At 42.7% G+C, this 19,229-nt stretch overlaps 1 protein-coding gene across 1 annotated transcript in view; it reads right to left on the reverse strand.

The window, feature by feature from the left end:
* DOK6 (docking protein 6) overlaps window positions 1-19,229 on the reverse strand; it is a 2,936,428-nt gene that overhangs the window by 2,021,415 nt on the left and 895,784 nt on the right. The window contains exon 2 of the mRNA XM_069620782.1: window positions 1,307-1,414. Coding sequence (XP_069476883.1) covers window positions 1,307-1,414 — 108 coding nt within the window. The remainder of the gene's footprint in view (window positions 1-1,306; window positions 1,415-19,229) is intronic.

Raw genomic sequence — 19,229 nt, forward strand, 5'->3', positions numbered from 1 at the left:
TTTTCGGACATTTCCATGTGAAAATGTCGCCATGAAAAGGTTGCTAGGTAGGTGCCTTTTCTTTTTCTGACCCCTATAATTCTTTCCCCAAAAAAATCGAGGAGGGGTATAATTATATATTATTACCTCCAATCCTAGAATATTTGGGGCAAGTGTTTGATTGTCTGGAGGGTGCATTTTTAGGGAAATTACGTCACCTTGATGCCATTTTCACGGCAACATTATCACTGGATATGTTTTCAAAAATGTTGCATTGGAAAAAAGTTACTGTTCCCCTTGTTTACTGCTTGTGGAAAACCATGTTCTGTCACATCAACAATAATAATGACATTGCATTGCAATTCTTCCTAATGACGTAGGCTGGGTGACGAGGAACAGCACACAGGCTAGGAAGAAGCAGACCTCCAAAATGGAATTAGATCAAATCTCCTACCCATCCCACCGCTACTCCCACATTCTACATACAACCCCCTGGGCACACTCCCTATAGTTAGCACTCCGTTTCTCCCCATCTAGGCTCGTGCTATAAAAATCCCATACAGGCATTCAAATTTAAGGTTGGACCTCATGTACAAACAGCCAAAGACCATTTAAAGAAGCGTCTCATGTTGCATGCCTGCCCTCTTTACCTTCTTGTCTGTTCTTGTCTAATTGTAATGCGCCCTGATGCCTGTGTGCTACGGCGCTATAGAAATCAATAAATACATACATAAAATAAATATCGCAAATTGTAGAAAGCCTCCACCATAAAGCATTCGATAATAGGCATCACAGCCAGATGCCACTACCTTCAAAGGATGCACAAGGCATGATGGTTGAAATCTAATAGTTACTTGTGAAAATCCAAACGCTACACACTGAACCAAAAACATTTTCAGCTACATGACCCTATTTGAGACTGCCCTACATATGACCAACTTAGTCCTTTAATTATAAAATGGCATCAGCAATCATACATTATATATGTACTAAAACCTCTTTTAAACAATGTTCAAAACATGTTTAAAACATGCAATTCCAACACAACAACCTCAACAAATGTGTGTGTGTGTCAAATTCTTTGGCTGCGCTGGTAACAGCTGTGGGGAAAGTCCACATCTACTGTTGTCCAGATCTGCAATGGCTTCAGTGCACACGAATGTGGAATTCCTTCGTTCTAAGCTTTGCATTACATTGCAATATACATCGTGATATCAGCTTATTTCCACACCTCTTTGCATATAAAGCATGAACAAATGTTGCTCTGATTTTAGAAAATAGATGTATACGAATTATCGCTGATCACATTATGTGTACAGAAGCGTACCTTGTGAAAGTTTCGGAAATATGCAGCTTTTTCATCTGGAAATTTTTCTAGCCTTCGTGGTCCTTTGCTGGAAGCTTTCTTGAAAACCAGCCAGCATCTTCGAAAAATCTGAAAACAAAATAAAGAAATATATGAGCATTCGTTTATCAAAAGTTGCTTCTGTAGAGAGACTGCATGGCCAGGGGGAATGCACAGTCCTAGGTGGTGGCTGGTGATTTTTTTATTGGATGGGCCTATCAATTTCCCGTGAATATGCGGGAGGGGAAACGCTTAGCGAGGAAGAATTATAAAAACTACATAGGGGGATTTGGGGTTTCTCTCCTCACACATATTTCTAAATTATAGGTTAAACTTGTGATTTTTTCAGCACACGTTCTCTTGAAAATTGGGTAAAAAGTCAGGCAATCTGTGTTGTAGGGTAACATTTGAACAAAATTAATAGATGTAAAGTTAGCAACAAGCAAAGGAGAATTTTTCGGCAGCATTGTCCAACACATTTGAATGATGCATTTGCCCTCAATATATGCCAATACCCTTCCAGTGTAAAAATAAATGATGCTGGCTATTGCCCATATTGGATGCACCACTACATGCCAGGAATTCCATATAATGACAGCAATGATACTGTGAAAAAACATGGCCATGCTGGCTCTTCCAATATATGCCAGCATACCCATGTAGGAAAATTATCCTTTTGACATTGCCCATAATGCCAGTTTTAAATGCAATGCTACTCCAAGAAAGCATGCCTGTACTTACTGCACCAATGTAGCCCAGCATGTCCTAATAAAAACGCTCATCGTGGTGGCTTTGCCCATAATCCTGGTAAATAAATAAATCAGTGCACTAGTGCAAAAAATGTTCATACTAGCCATGCCAATGAGACCAGTAAGGCCACATAAGAACTCCCATCATGTTGGCTTTGCGCATAATCCCTATATAAAAACAAAATATATATCATGCTAATATAAGGAAACATGTCCTTACTGACTGGTATAATGTAAGCAAATATGGCCATTGAAGAACACTCATCATGTTGCCTTTTCACATAATGGCAGTAAAATTGCTGTGCTCATTCCAAGGAAAGATGTACATGCCGCCTCCACCAATTACTCTCTTCCCCCATGTAAGCATACTCATTCTGTTGGTTTTGCCCATAATGCCTGTTAGACTTTCCATGCCATTGTGAGAAAACAAGTCCAGACTGGCTACATCAATGTAGATAGTATTACTAAATAAGAATACCCATCATGTTGGTTCTGCGCACGATGCCAGAAACATGGTATGCCACAGTGAGAAAGAATATCCATATTGTCTGCAATAATATCAGCTAGTATGGCCATGCATGCACACAAAGTCCCTCTGGCTTCTGCACACCACACTAACTGGAATTAAGAAGCATGGACAGTCTCCTGGTTCCTGTGAATGCACTGTGGAGCGTAAGTGCAACCATCACAACACCCCAGACCAGTGAATGCGTGGGGAGGCACAGACGAACCCCAACATCAAAATCTAGAATAACCAAATACATAGTTTTGGGATGGAAATGTATAATTTTAAGAGGGACTGTCTGCTAGCCTCTAATAACCTTTCAAAATACTGTTATGAGGAAGGGAAGTGGAAAAAACAGCACAGCATGTCGTTCATGGCTGCTTTCCATGAAATCAAATACCATTTTGAGAACTTAAGAATGACAACGGGCCTCATTACAACTCAGGCGTTAAGGGTTAACGCCGTTGTTAACCCTTAACGCCTGATTCCAATTTTAATGGCTGCTTTTAGCAGGCGTTAAAATCCATGGCGCTAAACCGCCTTGGTGCTAATTACGGCACCGTAATTTACGGTGCCGTAATTAGCTCCTTCCCCACTCTCATTATGCCCTATGGGGCAAAAATGGGAATGGGGAAGGGTAAATGGGAAATGGGGATTTACCGCCCCACTCACCTTGGAATGGGGCGGTAAATCCGCCATCCACCATGGTGTAAATGTAGTTTACACCATGGTGGTAAAGTCGGTGTACTTACCGCCTGGGTCGTAATGACCCCAAACATCTCATTATATTTGACAGATATGTCTGTGATTAAAGGAATGTTGCTTGACTTACTAACTCCATAATGCACACTGTGCTTGGTGTTTATTTAATTTTCCGCAAAACTCATCCGAAAATAAAAGCGTTTGTAACAATGAGCCACATATACACTTTGGAACAACTACAGAATGTGGATGGATAATGTGACATCTCTAACTTCATTAGGGCCCCATGGCCTTCCTGGTTCTCATTTTCTAAACGTGGATGGTATGCCAAGACCGACAGTCCGAATGTGGCAGAGTTCTAGAATAGGGCTGTGAGTGTGACCAATCACCATTGCGGTGACATTCCTATAGAATTATATAAAGTATCAAAGGGAGCCATGTGTGATTGCAATTTCCTGGTATTGGTCAAAATTAAATGCGTCAAGATGTCGTGAAACAACATGTATTGTTATAAATATCCTCCACTGTGAAAACACTGGACTATCCTTCTGAGCAGTAGGGGATTGGAGAGTAGCTAAATGCCTGCGACACATCTCTTGTTAAATTCCCAGTTTGCAGTATGCTTTCAGGGCTGGGTCCCCTACTGATCAGCAAGTACCGTTACAGGGTAAAGTGAAATGACATAGACTGAAGCCAGACAACGGTGAATGACAAGATTATCACTGTGGCCAGCTGCTCTGCTATTACCAGAAGGCTCTTTATAAGGGCCCACACAGAGGAAACATGTATTTAAAAAGAAATGCCATCAAGTGTGGACAAAACATTGGTTGCATTAAAGTTCAATCATGCTTTAATTCGGATTCACTCCATATAAGCAGCGCAAAACATACACAATCTAAGGTTATACAAGAGAGGAAAGTGTCCAGTTTATAAAATTAAGTTACATGCAATGTTAAACACGTCTTTGATTAATGCATTTCAGTTACGATTTTCTGAGGATGTATAAATATTATGCTAAATATCCTGATAGCTGAATGACGATGTATATCTGACAATATTATAATAATACATCTTTGGGCGTGGGTTCGCGAAGTGAGTTGCTGCAAATTGTTTCTGCCCCCAGTCAGCGTATATACCCAGTGTAAGTCCTTAAATTATATGATATGATATGGCATTTATCACACGCCTATAGGCGTGACGAGGCAAGGGAGGGGATACAGAGGGAGGACAGAGACAGCGATCCTACTAGGCCATATAACATTGAGATCGCGCAAGTGCAAGGGACGGGGAAGGGGGAAAGCGCAGCGGGAAAGGGAAGGGGGCAGTACATAGGATAACAGTAAGATAAATAAGGACAATAAATAAAAGTTTGGCCATCTGGTGGCAAGTGCAAGGGTAAGTGCGGACATCAGGAGTTAGAATGGTGTGATTTGAAAGGAATGGCGTTATGAACAACATTAAAACTCATAATGATCAATACATCAAAGCATTCATCTGCGTGCTAAAACATTCCTTGGCCTGTTGTACAGGTCTTCCGTTTACAACATAATCTAGTATTCCAGGAAAGAATCCATAACAATACAATTCAAGAATCTATCTCTCATGGTAAAAGACATTAAAACATGCAATATTCATTGTATTAAGACCCTAGTCTTCATAACGTGGCATTCCCTGGTCAGTTATGATATGTTATTTATAACGCGCTTAATACTCAGAGGTTTCTAAGCGTGGACCCGGGGATCGAACCTGTGTTGCTCTGTGTCGTCTTGCTTCCAAGGCGAGCATGTTGCCACTGAGCTATCCTCCTGAGATGCTGAATATCTATGCTGAATATCTATCTCGCTACCCTACTATTAAGCACTTCATGTTCTGTAACATGCCTTTTCCTTCATAGTCATGCTCTGAATATGAATCTAGACACAGCACTGATTATGAAATTACTCTCAGTAGATTTGCAAAAAGCAGACGGATCGTGAAGATGTCGTATGGAGAATTTGATTAGAGCCGGTTTTAAGCATAGTGCTCTCAGACCTCTGTATGACGGGCAGAAGAATAGGAAAGGCGCAATGTCTTTGTTGCGCTCTGAGCAGCCGGGGCACGTGTCGGAAACACTCATATGCCAGGCAGATTGGAGTGCTAATAAGGGTAAAGTGCCTAGTGGAATCTTATATGAAGTGCGAGGAAATAACGCCCAGGTACCCGTATGTCAGTTTACAACTCCAGTGAGCAGCGACTTGGCTTGATAGACAACACTATGTGCTAACCATATTTTCCAGTTAGGCACTGTGCACCTCTTGCAGAATTGCTGTTGTATGAGTGTAAATTCCATGGGGTTTGGAGCACAGGCCTTCGTGACTCAATGAGACCATCATGGTCTTAACATGCCTGAGTCAAGGTAGGCTTGGCTCACCACTTTGCGACAAAAGATCTATTAGTCCGTCTCTATATTTCCCCAGGTTCGGGGGCGTGGGGGACCACAACCAAATCCAATATCGGACACCGCTAAGTTCAATGAAATGGGTAATATATTTTGGTAGAGCTCGCTCTAAACATAACGTTCTTTTCTGTGTGCTTTGGGAGAAGCACAGGACCTTTTCTTAAAATGTAGTCTCAACCATTTCTAATCTTGGGCTTTTAACATATCCCCATATTTCTGTACCAGAAATTGCACCTGCCGTGACCTGCATAACATATATTTGTAAGGCCAGAGAGAATGCTCCGTGCCTATGGGTGAGAGCAAATTTCAGTACAGCATTGATGGACCTTCCCAAGTTAGTAAAGATTTTTGTGTTTGCCCTAGCCAACTGCCGTTACTCGTGAACCTAGTGCCTAAATTGTCAAAGCTTTGTACACGCTCAATATTAAGGCCTTCTATCTATCAAGTCTGTGATAAGCTTTCCTTTGGGTTGGACAAAAAAGAATCTACTTTGTCTTATCATCATTTATTGTGAGGATGATCGCATAAGAGCCTTCACATAAGTCTGTCGCTTGCGTAGTCCAGTTGGGGCCAAGGAAATTAAGGTCACGTCATTCGCGAATAAAAGTAGCAGGATCCTGTCCCCCTCCAATCTAATTTAATGATGAATCCATTTGTGAAAAAGCAGAAAAAAGTTGGCGCACGTACACAGCCTTGCCTCACTCCCGTTCTTATGTTCATGGAGGCGCTTGTATCCCCAGCTAAATTCCAGCAAATTCTGTCTATGTGGTTATTTTAAAGATCTGTGGTAGCTGTAAGCAATTGGATGGGTAAATCCAGTTCTTCTAAGGCCCCCCAGACTTTATCTCTGGGGACCCCAGCAAAAGCGCATTCCAAATCAACGCAGCTGACATATTAGTACCAGGCAAAGGGGAGTGTGGTGGCCTCCCAGCCAATGAGGAGACTCAGAATGGGGGCATTCCCAGACAGTATTCCCGCCGCCCTGAGGCTCCTCAGGGCTGGAGGCCCCCATCTTCCCCAGTGGGGAATAAGGTAAGTGCACCTCAAATGTTAACAATCTCAAGAAAACTTGTGAAAGTTATACAAAAAACTTGGGTGTAAGAGAGCTGACACAACTCTGACACGAGGTTGAGAGGACAATGAGCTAGAGAATGATGTTCTTAATAGGGACAGCCCTGCCCCTGCACACCTCAGTGCTGTAAAGACAGCCAGAAACACTAGTGGTACATTGAAACAAAAAAGTTAAACAACTTCATTATCAAGTCACAGCCAGACCCATTTGGAACAAAAATATTATGTAGGGTGAAGCTTCTTTAATTGTAAAAATAATTGCTCAACCTGTTTTGGGGGATAACCCATTCTTCAGGAGCGAAACTGTAAATATAACAGATAATATTGCATTTAGTATAAAAAAAAAATGTAACATCTCAATCAGTATCTCAAAAATTCAAACATTATGATGAGCACCCAGGCCAAAGTTCAAGTGAATATACAGATGAAAATGATTTGGTCTGAGTCCCAAGTACGAAAGGAAACAAGAAAAAAGCCAAAAAGATTTGTGAAAAGGTGATCAAGAGAATGAAAGCACTGGCAAAAAGAAGTGGTTGATAAAACTGAGTGAACGTCAAGACCCAGTGAAAAGAGTGAATAAAGGTAGAACCATGAAAAAAGTACCAACCAGGATACATAAAACGCCCCGTAGTTAGCCACACCGGAAACTACCAAAGTGCCCACTATAATATACATAACCTCAAGCCACAACACTAACTCAGACACAGTGCACTACACACCTTAGACAATAAAAGAGTGTGACCTTCACAAACTGTGGAACAACTATCAACCACCACTAAAAAGGAATGAAAGGGTCAACAATACCCAACACTTCATGACATCCTATAAAGAGAAGCCAAAGAAAGACTAATTAAATATACTGCTTAAAACACCATACATAGCCCGATCAAACTAAGTCAATGCCGATGAGTCTCGATAAACAAATCTTCTGTGAAGCCTAGAAACACAGTAAGTGAAAATAAAACCTCTTAAATCAATAAGATTAAAAAAAATGTATTTTAGAACTACGTACACTTGACTAGACGAGTCCTTAGTTATGCATTATCATGGAATGGCAGATCTGCCAGAGTTCAAATGCAAGTCATGTATAAAAAGAGAACTATAAGTCAGCTGTTGAGAAGAGTTTTCTAGGAGCACTTCAAGTTACAAAGTTATGGGTAAAATTAACTTGGATTTTGCTTCTAATTGACATTAGAGCTAAACTACCCATTTAAGCAAGAACACGTATAAGGCAAAAGGAAGTGCACCGTTGAATGTTTACTGTCTATAAGGATATGACCGAACTTCACCACCTGTGTCGCTCTAGATATTTTGTGCCACGACTCCCATAATCCCACACATTTGCTGCCAAGGGCTGATGGGATAGTCCTAAGCATGTGGACAGCCAAAGAATGCAGGCCTCTGACTGACATATAACATGCCATTTAGAGTAAATGTAATGGTAGTTTAAGGCACACAAATGTACAGTCAAACTGTGGTTCATCACTGTGTGGGCATAGACAAGGACAGTCTAGTTGTTACATGATCTATGCGTAAAAAGACAGCAGCAAAAATATAGACAGAAGAATTGAAGGAACAGACAAAATCCACTGGCGGCCCTGCTGAAAAGAAGGAACGAAGAAGAAGAGGGGAGATTGGAGGACCTGGTCACATGCTGATGGACCCAACTTCATCGTGAGGGCGCCGATCGGGGCAGGATCTATCCTCGTGACTGACCTGACGCAGGAGCGCTCTGCTGGAGCTACGCTAGGTGTGAACGGAATATCCCCAAACCAGGGGCAGCCGTCCCTTGTAATAATGGAAAATATCGTCACATTAACCTCAACATTGTAACTGTACAGAAACAGTGCTGGTAGACAAGCTTGCTGTAATGTGGTGTGTCTCAAACAACATGGGACATTCACTAATTGACTTTCTTATCGACAGAAAACTAATTATGCTGGCCCTTGTCTTATGAAATGCCCAAGGCCACACATGTTTCAACAAAGAAGCAAAACAACACGCGTTCCTGCAGGGATTCACCAAACGCCACCAGTAAGTTAGGTATCACACTTGACGTTAAGTGATATAAACACAACAACGGGACATGCATTTTTTACCTGACCTCTGTGGCAAGGGTGGCAATAGATTGTCATATCGCTGCAGATGCTTCGGACAACGACTCCATTCAGCTATAGCCAGCACTGCTAATGGTAAGGGATCATGGAGTCATAGTCCAGAACATCTGGGGAGCCACAGGTTGCAGACCCCTGCCCTAATTCATGGTGCTTGTCTGTGGGACAGCCATCCCGTGCAATAATGGAAAATAACGTCAGATTAACCACCACAGGGACATTTTACAAAAACAGTGCAGGTAGAAAAGCGTGCTCTAATGCGGTGTGTCTGAAACAACATGGAGAATTCACTAATTGACTTTCTTATCAACAGAAAACTAATTACGTTACAGAAATATGCATGACTGGACTCGCGGCTCCTCTCAAATTGCAGAGAACACAATCCATTGACGGATGTAATTTCAACTTGTGTGTTTGTTTTAAAAGTCATTACCCAACGCTAATGGATACCTCGGATTTCCGCGTGCCCCTTGTGTACCTGTCAAAAGTGACGAATGGTTTGCAGCATGCAATAGGCATTGCACATTCAGAAGCGTGTAGATTCCTGAGCGTTTAGATGTGCACTGAATAACAGAATCTAGGATTTGCAAAGCTTTTTTTCTTGTAATGCTGATGAGAGTTGTATTGTAGTTATGTGTGCAGCGTGATTATAATGTGATTCTTTGGGCTGGTGACAGGGACGTCATTTCACCAAAATGCCAGGGGTAGCGGACTTGACATCACACAACCCTTGACCCCCTGATGACATCACAGGAAGTGATGTAATTCGACCCACCCCAATGTAATATCGCAGGAAGCGATGGAACACAACCTTTCACCCGTTGACAAAATAGGAAGTGGCATCACATAGCATTGTAAACTACGAAAAATATGGTTACGGTATCACTATAATGTGATGTACATTTCATACAAGAACGGATCGCCATATGGATCGTTAAGATCAGTGTGTGTAGGCCCATATTACCAAATTACTGTGAATGCAAGCAGATGTCCATGACCAAATGATAATGATGTGTTATCATAAAGCACTTACGCTTAAGCGCTTTATGTAGAAAAAAAAATACACCCAATATCATCCAACCTGTGTTGGTACTCGTTTATCGACCTCAGAAGGATGAAAGGCTGAGTTGAGGCCTTTAAGAATAGACTAAATCAGTGACTCACCCCCTGAAGTGTGCCTGAAATAAACCTTTAATGAGTCTAGCAATTATTGTATAGAATTCCAGAAAGACACATTATTTGGTATTACTATTCTTTCATATTTAGGGTCACTGCTGAAAGTGTTACCCTTGTGGCACTCCTGTTCTTATTTGTCTTCTTTTTATTTAAGGGGCCTGAACAAGAAAGCCAGCCACGAGTCACATGGTGCTGGTCACAGCCCAAGAGCTTGAATTACAAAAAAAACGAAACAAAAAAAAATCTTTTTTTTCTTCTTTTTTTTTTTAGAGGTCGCAAGAGAGACCACAGAGGTCGCAAGGGAGACCGCAGAGGTCACAGTTGCGACCTCTGGTGACCCCTAAATGGCGTCCCTGGCTGGTGATCTTTTAGAAAGTCTGCTCCCCAGAAGGCCACTGGTTGCTATAAGCCCGTACCTGGTACCCCTAGTTTGGGAAGTGAATGAGTGCCAGTGATGGTGCTGATCTGCTTTGATCTATGTCGTCCCTCACCATTGCCCTGAGGATTCAGAAATGGAGGTCACACGTGTGTGTGTGTGTGTGTGTATTTGTGTTTGCGAGGAGGATCACTGAATCATATTAGTGTTTGTGGTAGTCAAGGGTCCCAGAGGGCAAGTCCTAAAAAAAGAGTGGGGGCACTCATAAACAGACCAATTGAATGTGGCGTCACCAGAAATTAATTAATTAATTTATTTATTTATTTATTTGTAGCATTTATGTAACGGCCAAACTCAGGCGTATCACAGCGTGTGTACCAAAGATTTAGTATATCAAGGCACAGGATGAAAAAATTAGGGGGTGAGTCCGTCCATCCGCGTGGACCCTCGACTTGAGCCCTGAAGGATCAGGCAAGCTAATAACTTCATAAAGATATCTAAGGCTCGAAAAGGATCCTCATCTCGTGCAGACGGACCGGCAACCTCAGAGGACCTGAGCCCATTGTATAGAAGCTTTGCACCTGCTCACGGCAATTTTTGCGCTGATGCATGGAAAAGTGCACCAGTGCAAATAAGCATTATTTCAATGGGCCGCATTACAAGTTTGGAGGTAGCCATGCCTGTAATACAGGCAGGCAACCTCCAAACTTGTGAAAAAATCCAGCACCAGTGAATGGGCAATTCGCCAGACCCGGTAATTGCCCTTTCGCGGGTGCTGGAATCGGGTGAGCCCCATTCCCATTTGAGCCCCATAGGGCTCAAGTGGAACGGGGATGCCTGTAGCACCGACACGTTTCATAACGGTGCCTGTGCTACAGGGATGCTGTGCTCACAGGTCCCTTTCCTTCCGCCAGGTCAGACCTGGCGGAATGAAAGACACCCGCGAGCACAACTCGGAGTTTGCCGGTACGGATACAACGGTACCGGCAAGCTTACCGGTACCGTTGTATCCGGACCAGCAAACTCGTAATGACTGCATTTGCACCAGCACTGATGAGTGCAGAAATGCTGTTTGTGCATGCACAAAAAACATTTTTGCGGTTCAACAAATTAATGATGTCTCACATCTCATGGCATGGCATGGCTGGGTGGTTAGCAGCAACATAATCTGCATGAACCTTCCGAAAACCACATTGAGAAATAATTAACACTACTTAATCAGGTATTCAGAATATGCATTCACATGAAGGCATGAGAACAAATGAAACCTTTCCTAAAATCACTCCTTTGATGCATAGCAGTGTACCGGATATAATTTAAAATGGTTGTTTATTTGCAAGATTTGGATATTGTTTATCATATTGCATTCGCCCCCTTCATAATCCATGAGTAAGATCTTCTGGGGAAAGGACCAATGCTGCCTACAGAAACTGCCCCACACTACTTTCATGCAAGACGCCCGAGGACTATTGCTTCTTCCCAGCAGAGGTTCAACTAGGACAAACCATCAGACCATTTGTGGGAATGAAAACATACCACCAGTCTTTAGTAAAACACCTGCAGGATGCCTTGTACAGGCACCCTTGCACACTGAGCAGACTACAGCAAAGTCGCCAATTGGTAATGCACGCCAAGGAGCCATCAAACTACTCCATGAGATTCACCCCGCAGCAATCACGCTGCCTGTACATTTTGAGAGGCAGATGTACCGCACAATTTACCATGCGCAAATGCGAATTGCACATATTAGTGCCAATTCAAATACAGTACAAGGGCATTTGCACATGCAATAATTGTAGTTGCTCATGGGCAACTGAACAGCGGTTCTGCACTACTGGCATTACCTAACGGTCCTAACTGGATATGTGTTTCCATTGCATTTACAAAGAGGTGCTTGGGAATGACTGTCCTGTGCTTTGCCTGTTGTTTTATAAGCAGATAAATTAAAAGCAAATTAAAACAAGACAGGAAACTGCTGCTGCAATTGATCCAGGACTCAAAAAGATGAATGGCTCTGCTGGAGTGCCCCAAAGGTCGTAACGGGGTCTGAGAATGATTTCAAAGAGTAGAAAACATATGTGCTAGCCTGTGCTGAAAGTCATAACAGAACACCCACGATAAGTGTCTGTCTTAAGCAGAGTTCGCCAACACAACTGTGATGAATCAACTTCGGGAGGAACCAGTGGTCGAGGGATGAATATCGGTTTCTACACCATCAGTCAGCCCCACACCTCTAGTTCACCAGAAGCGATCAGAACAGACTAGAAACACAAGCACATTATAAACCTCCTTGTTCATTTTTTGGTAATGTGGATGAAATGGCAGGCTTATTTCAGAAAGGTTGTGGATCGTTGGTTAGTTGCAACACAGCGAAAATACTATTACCCAATGATAAAAGGTAGTATAAAATAGCTACTTTATTATTATTATTATCATCACAACAGACAGTTCTAGCACACTAAGAAATACAACCCACCCTGTAAAGGGATGCAGAGGACAGACAGTTTCAAAGAAGGAAAAGGGATGCACTCTGGATACTGACAGGAGGGCAGTCAGTATAATAATTAATTACAATGGTTCAAGGATACTTGATTTCAACACAAAGGCAGCGATGGGTCATGAAATGTCACGAGGGGCCTTTGAACAAGGACCAGGAGGACAGAACCACAATGTACCTTATGCTGTCGGAGTTCTTGCTGCTCGACACGGTCGAGTCGGTTTCAGAGTGGTTTGCAGCTTTTGCGACAGAGTTGAAGGCGGGAGACAGCTGTGGGTATCTTGCGGCAGGCAGTTCAGCAAGTGAAGTTGGATGAATGGCTGCAGGCTGGCCTACACAGCAGCTCAGGGTCAGGAATGGTTGTCTCAGTGCTTGTCGGCAGTTCTGAAGCACGGGTTAAGGCGTCTTGGACAGGTTTAGCAACTGCAGCATAACAACGGTGAGCGTTGCAGTCTGTTGCAGCTCGAGGAACGTGACTGGCTTGAAAATGACCTTTAAGGTGGACGCTGATAGATGCTTGTTGATGCACTCCTCCTACCTTCTTCACTGGGCTCGTGTAGAGGAGCAGCTGCATGCCTCTGCAGGAAATCACACCCCCCTACATCCTATATGTTGGAAGCCTGAGATTGTTCCTTGTTTGACACCAGCAGTTGTGCCATTATCACAGCGCATATTCGTAAGAAGGTACCAACTGAGAAATCCCGATCAAATGTGTCCTCGAAGAATGTCAATCTGATAGAGGAACTCACTGAAGGAATATGAAACTGAGAAAAAGAGAGAAGCTACTGAGGTCACAAGAGAAGAGCGTGACGCCCCGAGAATAGTGGCTGAAGAAGAATGTATGTATCTTACAGAAACTGATGACGAAGTTAAGAATCGAGAAAACGTTCATGTACGAAAAGAAAATTGCACCTGTGCAAAGTGTGGCAGAAAATCAACTGTTCAATAACGGTACAGAAGCTGAAACACTAGTAGACTAAGTCATCATACAAGCTGGATATATGTAGTGAATAGACTGCTCGCGAAGCCGCCATTGTATAAGAGCTGGACATCGGTGTCATGAATTTAGTAAGGCCGGACCCGTGGAGAGGAAAGGCAGAGAATTGTGTTGCTACAAGAATAAGCTGAGATCGTGGAAGCGCCTGGCCAGGCTGTCTGGTCTGGTATCAAAACGGAAGCAGCCAAGGTCGGTTACCTATTCTTAAAAGTAGTGAATGTGCAAAGGATGAATCATCGCTTGTTAAGGTGCAAAGAAAGAACATCAAGGGTGCCAGGTTTTATTCATTTAAGACATTTAAATGCTGCAAAATGGAATAAATCATGGTCTCCTGTCACATGAGCCATTAATGGAAATGCAGTTGAGCTTGGAGTCCTAGAACAAGGAGAGTGAGAGCCTGCACTCCCATATATTCCCAGAGTCAAGGATACTTTGCAAATACAAGTTCAAAGACAATCTTCAAGGCAGAATGATGAGAGATTGGGTGGGGTGGTAAAGTCAAGTCCACCTCCTGGCACCTGGGTTTGAGCTTACGTGCTGCTAAGTGAACGGAATATTCCAGATATGGCATGAGCATGCCAACCAATTGTAGAGGGACGTATAACGAAGGGCCTTATGGTGTGAAGACCAATGATAAACTGTGTTCTTAATAGTGTTAAACATGAATTGTTTTTAGAGGTAAGCACAAGTTGTCCACCTGACAGTGGGCAGCCAATCTCAATCCTAGGCCCTATGCAATGTATACTTAGATGTCTACCTTAACCAATCCCACCCCTTGATAAGTCTTCTGTTATTTGCCACGTAGTATAACGTCATTACTAACATATTATTTGCATATAAGGATGATTTTATGAGAAAATCGTCTAGAGTGAACGTCTGTTTATGTCTTTTGTAAACAATTTGTTTTAGATAATTGTTAATAAAACAGACTCTTTGCCATCTTCCTGAATTGGTTTGATTATTTGGACTCAGAGTTATTCTGCAACCCCATCCATTGCATTTTACTAAAGGGTCATAAGTCCACTTGTGTCGTCCTTTAAGGCAGACATCCCAAAGCTAAGGAGAGTGCTGCCTTATCCTTGGTTTGGTTCAGAGACTCTCTGGCACTTCCCACCTTTTAAGCTTGCTTTCTGCAGAGCTTAGCAGGGCACACTCTATGGCTGCCTGGGTACCGGTTCTGGAGCTACTGGAGAGTCTGAGAGATGTTTAGGGGAGGGATCTTGCTTCCCTCTTGGAGGTCCTGGCCTTCCTTCACTGGCGGAAGATGTAAGGCAGACTGTACCTTCAGCAAGGATCCAATGATGAGTTTTCCTTATGCTCAGATGTTCTCCCGAATGAGGGGGTCAGCCCTCTTTTAAATCCAAATGGACCGGAGGGACTGTTGTAGGCCCAATACAGGGTCGCCACCAACAATCTCCTGTATGACTGAGGTCATAACCAGAACGCTTTGCAACAGAAAATGTAAAAGGGTGAAAACATACACTAATAAGTCCCACCCATCTTCCTGTCTGTTGTGTATCAAAGGCTCTCTCTGGTAATGGAGCTCTTTGTGGTTCAGAGCAGACTTTCTGGCTCTGTCATTCCACATGCTCGCACCTTCTGAATGGGGTCTCCCTTTGGGGATGACTACTGTAAACCTTCATATCCCAGACATGACATTTTACTGTCAATTGATACTGAGGGCGGGAGTTTGCATCAGGTTGACACAGTGCATGTGAAAGGGTGTTGGAGTTTCCGGTCTCCTTTGTTAACCTCTGCAGCCAGGCCCCATGTGGCCTGCTTGAATTAAACTCTGATTAGTATGTGAATGCTGCCACCAGCTACAGGGATCAACAAAAGGACACAGTAGAAAAATGGAGCGTTTGTTTTTTACTTAGGCTGGCCATGGCAGGGGGAAGGTTTGGCTCTCCCCCTTCTGAGAGGACATGGTGTACGCATGGCTGTCATATCCCGATTAAATATGACAGGGGGGACTGCGCCTGTAGGCTATGTCCACCCAGAGTACACAGGTCTATGCGTAGGTCGTGCCGTGAGCATAGAAAAATGTGTGCGGATTAGCCCCACATATTTTCCAGGGGGTGATCTACCATCATTCAATTTCATTTAAAATTTCAAAGAAGCCCAGGCAAGCGCATACCTACCATGCGGATGGTCGAATTCCTCATAACAACTCACATCTGGGGACCGGGATGGATTTAAACTTGATTTAGGATAACTAGTCCTTAGTAGCCAGTGCTTTTATCCATTGATCTAGTACCAACAGATCCCTTCTAAAGTTAAGAGGGAGCAGCCTTCTGGCAGGATACACAAAAGGAATGGGAACTTTGCAGAGGGCAAACACAACCATGAATGTACAAGAAACGTACACATAAAAAAAGGACTTTCATGGGATCTGTACAATGAACATTGCGCTCTCTGTCATCAGATGGTCATGCTCCATTCACTGGAGCATAGAGCTACAGTGATATTCAAGCAACCGAACCCCAATCAACTACCTTCTGAATCAGCATGAGTATTAGTTAACAACTCACTGTACCTGGCATATCATAGGCCAATTAAGAACGTTCACCGCCCCTATCTCTCTGTGTCTCTCCCACTCTCTTTCTCTCTAACTATCTAACTCTTTCTTTCTTTGTCTCTCTGTTTCTGTCAGTCTCACTATAAGTTCATGTCTCTTTCTATGTGGGAGAGAGGCACAATGTCAGGTCCATGATAGCTTGAGACGCCACAGCTGTATCTGATAGCTGCAATGCCAGCGTGGGACACAACACATATCTTGAGGGGGCAGCAATACAACAAAAAAAGAACCATGCAAACTAGATATTTTAAAAAGTTTACAATGTTACATTTATCTTACTGAGCAAAACAGCACATTATCAAAACCTAGAATAGCCATATACATTATTTTCTGCCAGAAGGCTATCATTTCAAGATGGGACTCTTGTGCACTCCCATTGGAAGAGGACAAATAACACCAGAGAGGGTTCCATTCTGCATTAAATCAAAGTGCACTTTGGAAAGCTAAGACACAAATCTATATCACTGACACATATGTCTTGGATTAAACGGCCTAATGCTTGAATCACTACTTGGGGCTCGGTTCTCACCTCCCTTTTCACAATACTCATTTAAGATTAACATATTTGCAACATGAAATCATATATACTTATTTGGAAAGCTTCAAGATTTAGAAGTGAGGAGAGAATGGCTGTAACATCAATCAGCCCGAACGTTTGAATACTATGACTGTAGACACAGAACTTTGTTGCTCGGAAGTCCATACATTGAGTGCCATTGGGTAATACATCTAGGGCTCGATTCCTGGAATTTTTTGCATGGTTCAAAGTGATTTTGCACTGCTGAAAAGTGACTTTGCACTGCTGACACAAACACTGATTCATCGAACTGTGCATTTCTGAGGGGAAAAATGTACAAAGTCAAAGAAGAAGGGAAACCAGGGGTCAAGAGTCCTCACCCGAAGTAAAACTAGGAAAATAACTTTCATTTTTGTTGAAGGAACTTTTGTTTTGTTATTGAATATGTCAGGCCCTCAAAGGCAAGAGACTTTCAAGAGAACAAGACTTGGCCATTGACGGCCCTGATAGCTGCAAGTGGAACTGTTATCTCGTGCTGGGAAAGCTTGAGTGTGTACTGTGCTCCAAGATCCCACCTTACCCTGCGCTCAAAAACGTGGGGAAGGGAGACCCAAGCTACAGCATCATGACATATTATTTGTGAACACTTCTTTATTTTCTTGAAAACCATCCCACACCCTTTTTGTATTAGTTGTAAGGTTTGGCAATAGGTTTCTTAGTATAGGCCCTTTTTATTTGACACAACGCCACTAGGACTGCCTTATTTTCATTTGATGGTCAACGCTTGCTCCCAGCTTAGATATAGATAAGGTGTTTTTCCAATCTGCTTACAATTTAATAAACTCCGTTGAACTGTGATCACTTGTGTCCGTCTTTACTGTCGGCAGTGCAAAGTCACTTTGAACCGTGCACAAAATTCCATGAATCGGGCCCCTATTGTTACAGTGATTAGAAACTAGCAGAATACAGCATGAAGCGCTTTACAAAATGCAAAACATTATAAACAACAGACAGTGCACCCAATGTTATGAACACAGAATAAATTACAAAGTGCAGGCCTTTGATTATGGCGAGCAAAGTTGAATTGTAGGTATAAGTCACTGTAACAGGGGAAAAGAACACGGTCCTGATCATCTCTCACTGCCTCACAGCAAGATGATCTGAAAGGTGCCCGAGAGCTGCTTTGAAAAGCATCATCAGTTTGGCCATGCTGCTTGAGGGTGTGTAGCCTTAGTTAAAAAGGGAAAGAAAATCAGGTGTGCACGGTAAACATTTGAGCAGCCAGCTACAAAAGCCGGACTGTGTCACCTCCTCAAACCAGGACGGAAGGATAAACAAAGGCCATTGGACATTGTGGGAGTCAGAAGGTGCACAATAACAGCCACTCTCTGCAACAGCGGCAGTCCTGCGCCAAACTTCAAAAAAGGGGTGAATGCACATTGAGCCCACATACATAATGAACTAAAGGGATATACATGGTCCATGTCTGGTAAAGGCTAAAGGGCACACTACAACAAAGACGGATACACAAAGTTCTGGCCAGGAGGTAAGTACAAATTGACAGAAACAACCTCGATTAAAAAACACTTGCATCTCTGCATGTGCATCTTTAGTAGTCTGCCTTTACTTCATTTGCTTCATTTGCACCTGTGCATTTGCATCTTTAGTAGTGTGCCTTTACTTCATTTGCACCTGTGCATTTGCATCTTTAGTAGCGTGCCTTTACTTCATTTGCATCTGTGCATTTGCATCTTTAGTAGCATGCCTTTACTTCATGTGCTTTTGCGTCTTTAGAAGTGTGTTTTTACTTCAATTGCACCTGTGCATTTGCATCTTTAGTAGTGTCCCTTTACTCCCTGTGCATCTGTGCATTTGCATCTTTAGTAGCGTGCTTTTACTTCATGTGCTTTTGCGTCTTTAGAAGGGTGCCTTTACTTCATTTGCACCTGTGCATTTGCATCTTTAGTAGTCTCCCTTTACGTCATTTGCACCTGTGCATTTGCATCTTTAGTAGTGTGCCTTTACTTCATTTGCACCTGTGCATTTGCATCTTTAGTAGTGTCCCTTTACGTCATTTGCACCTGTGCATTTTCATCTTTAGTAGTGTCCCTTTAGGTCATTTGCATCTGTGCATTTGCATCTTTAGTAGCGTGCCTTTACTTCATTTGCATCTGTGCATTTGCATC

This window comes from Ambystoma mexicanum, chromosome 5q (assembly GCF_040938575.1).
Source record: "Ambystoma mexicanum isolate Mex_15411 chromosome 5q, UKY_AmexF1_1, whole genome shotgun sequence".
NCBI classification, from domain to species: domain Eukaryota; kingdom Metazoa; phylum Chordata; class Amphibia; order Caudata; family Ambystomatidae; genus Ambystoma; species Ambystoma mexicanum.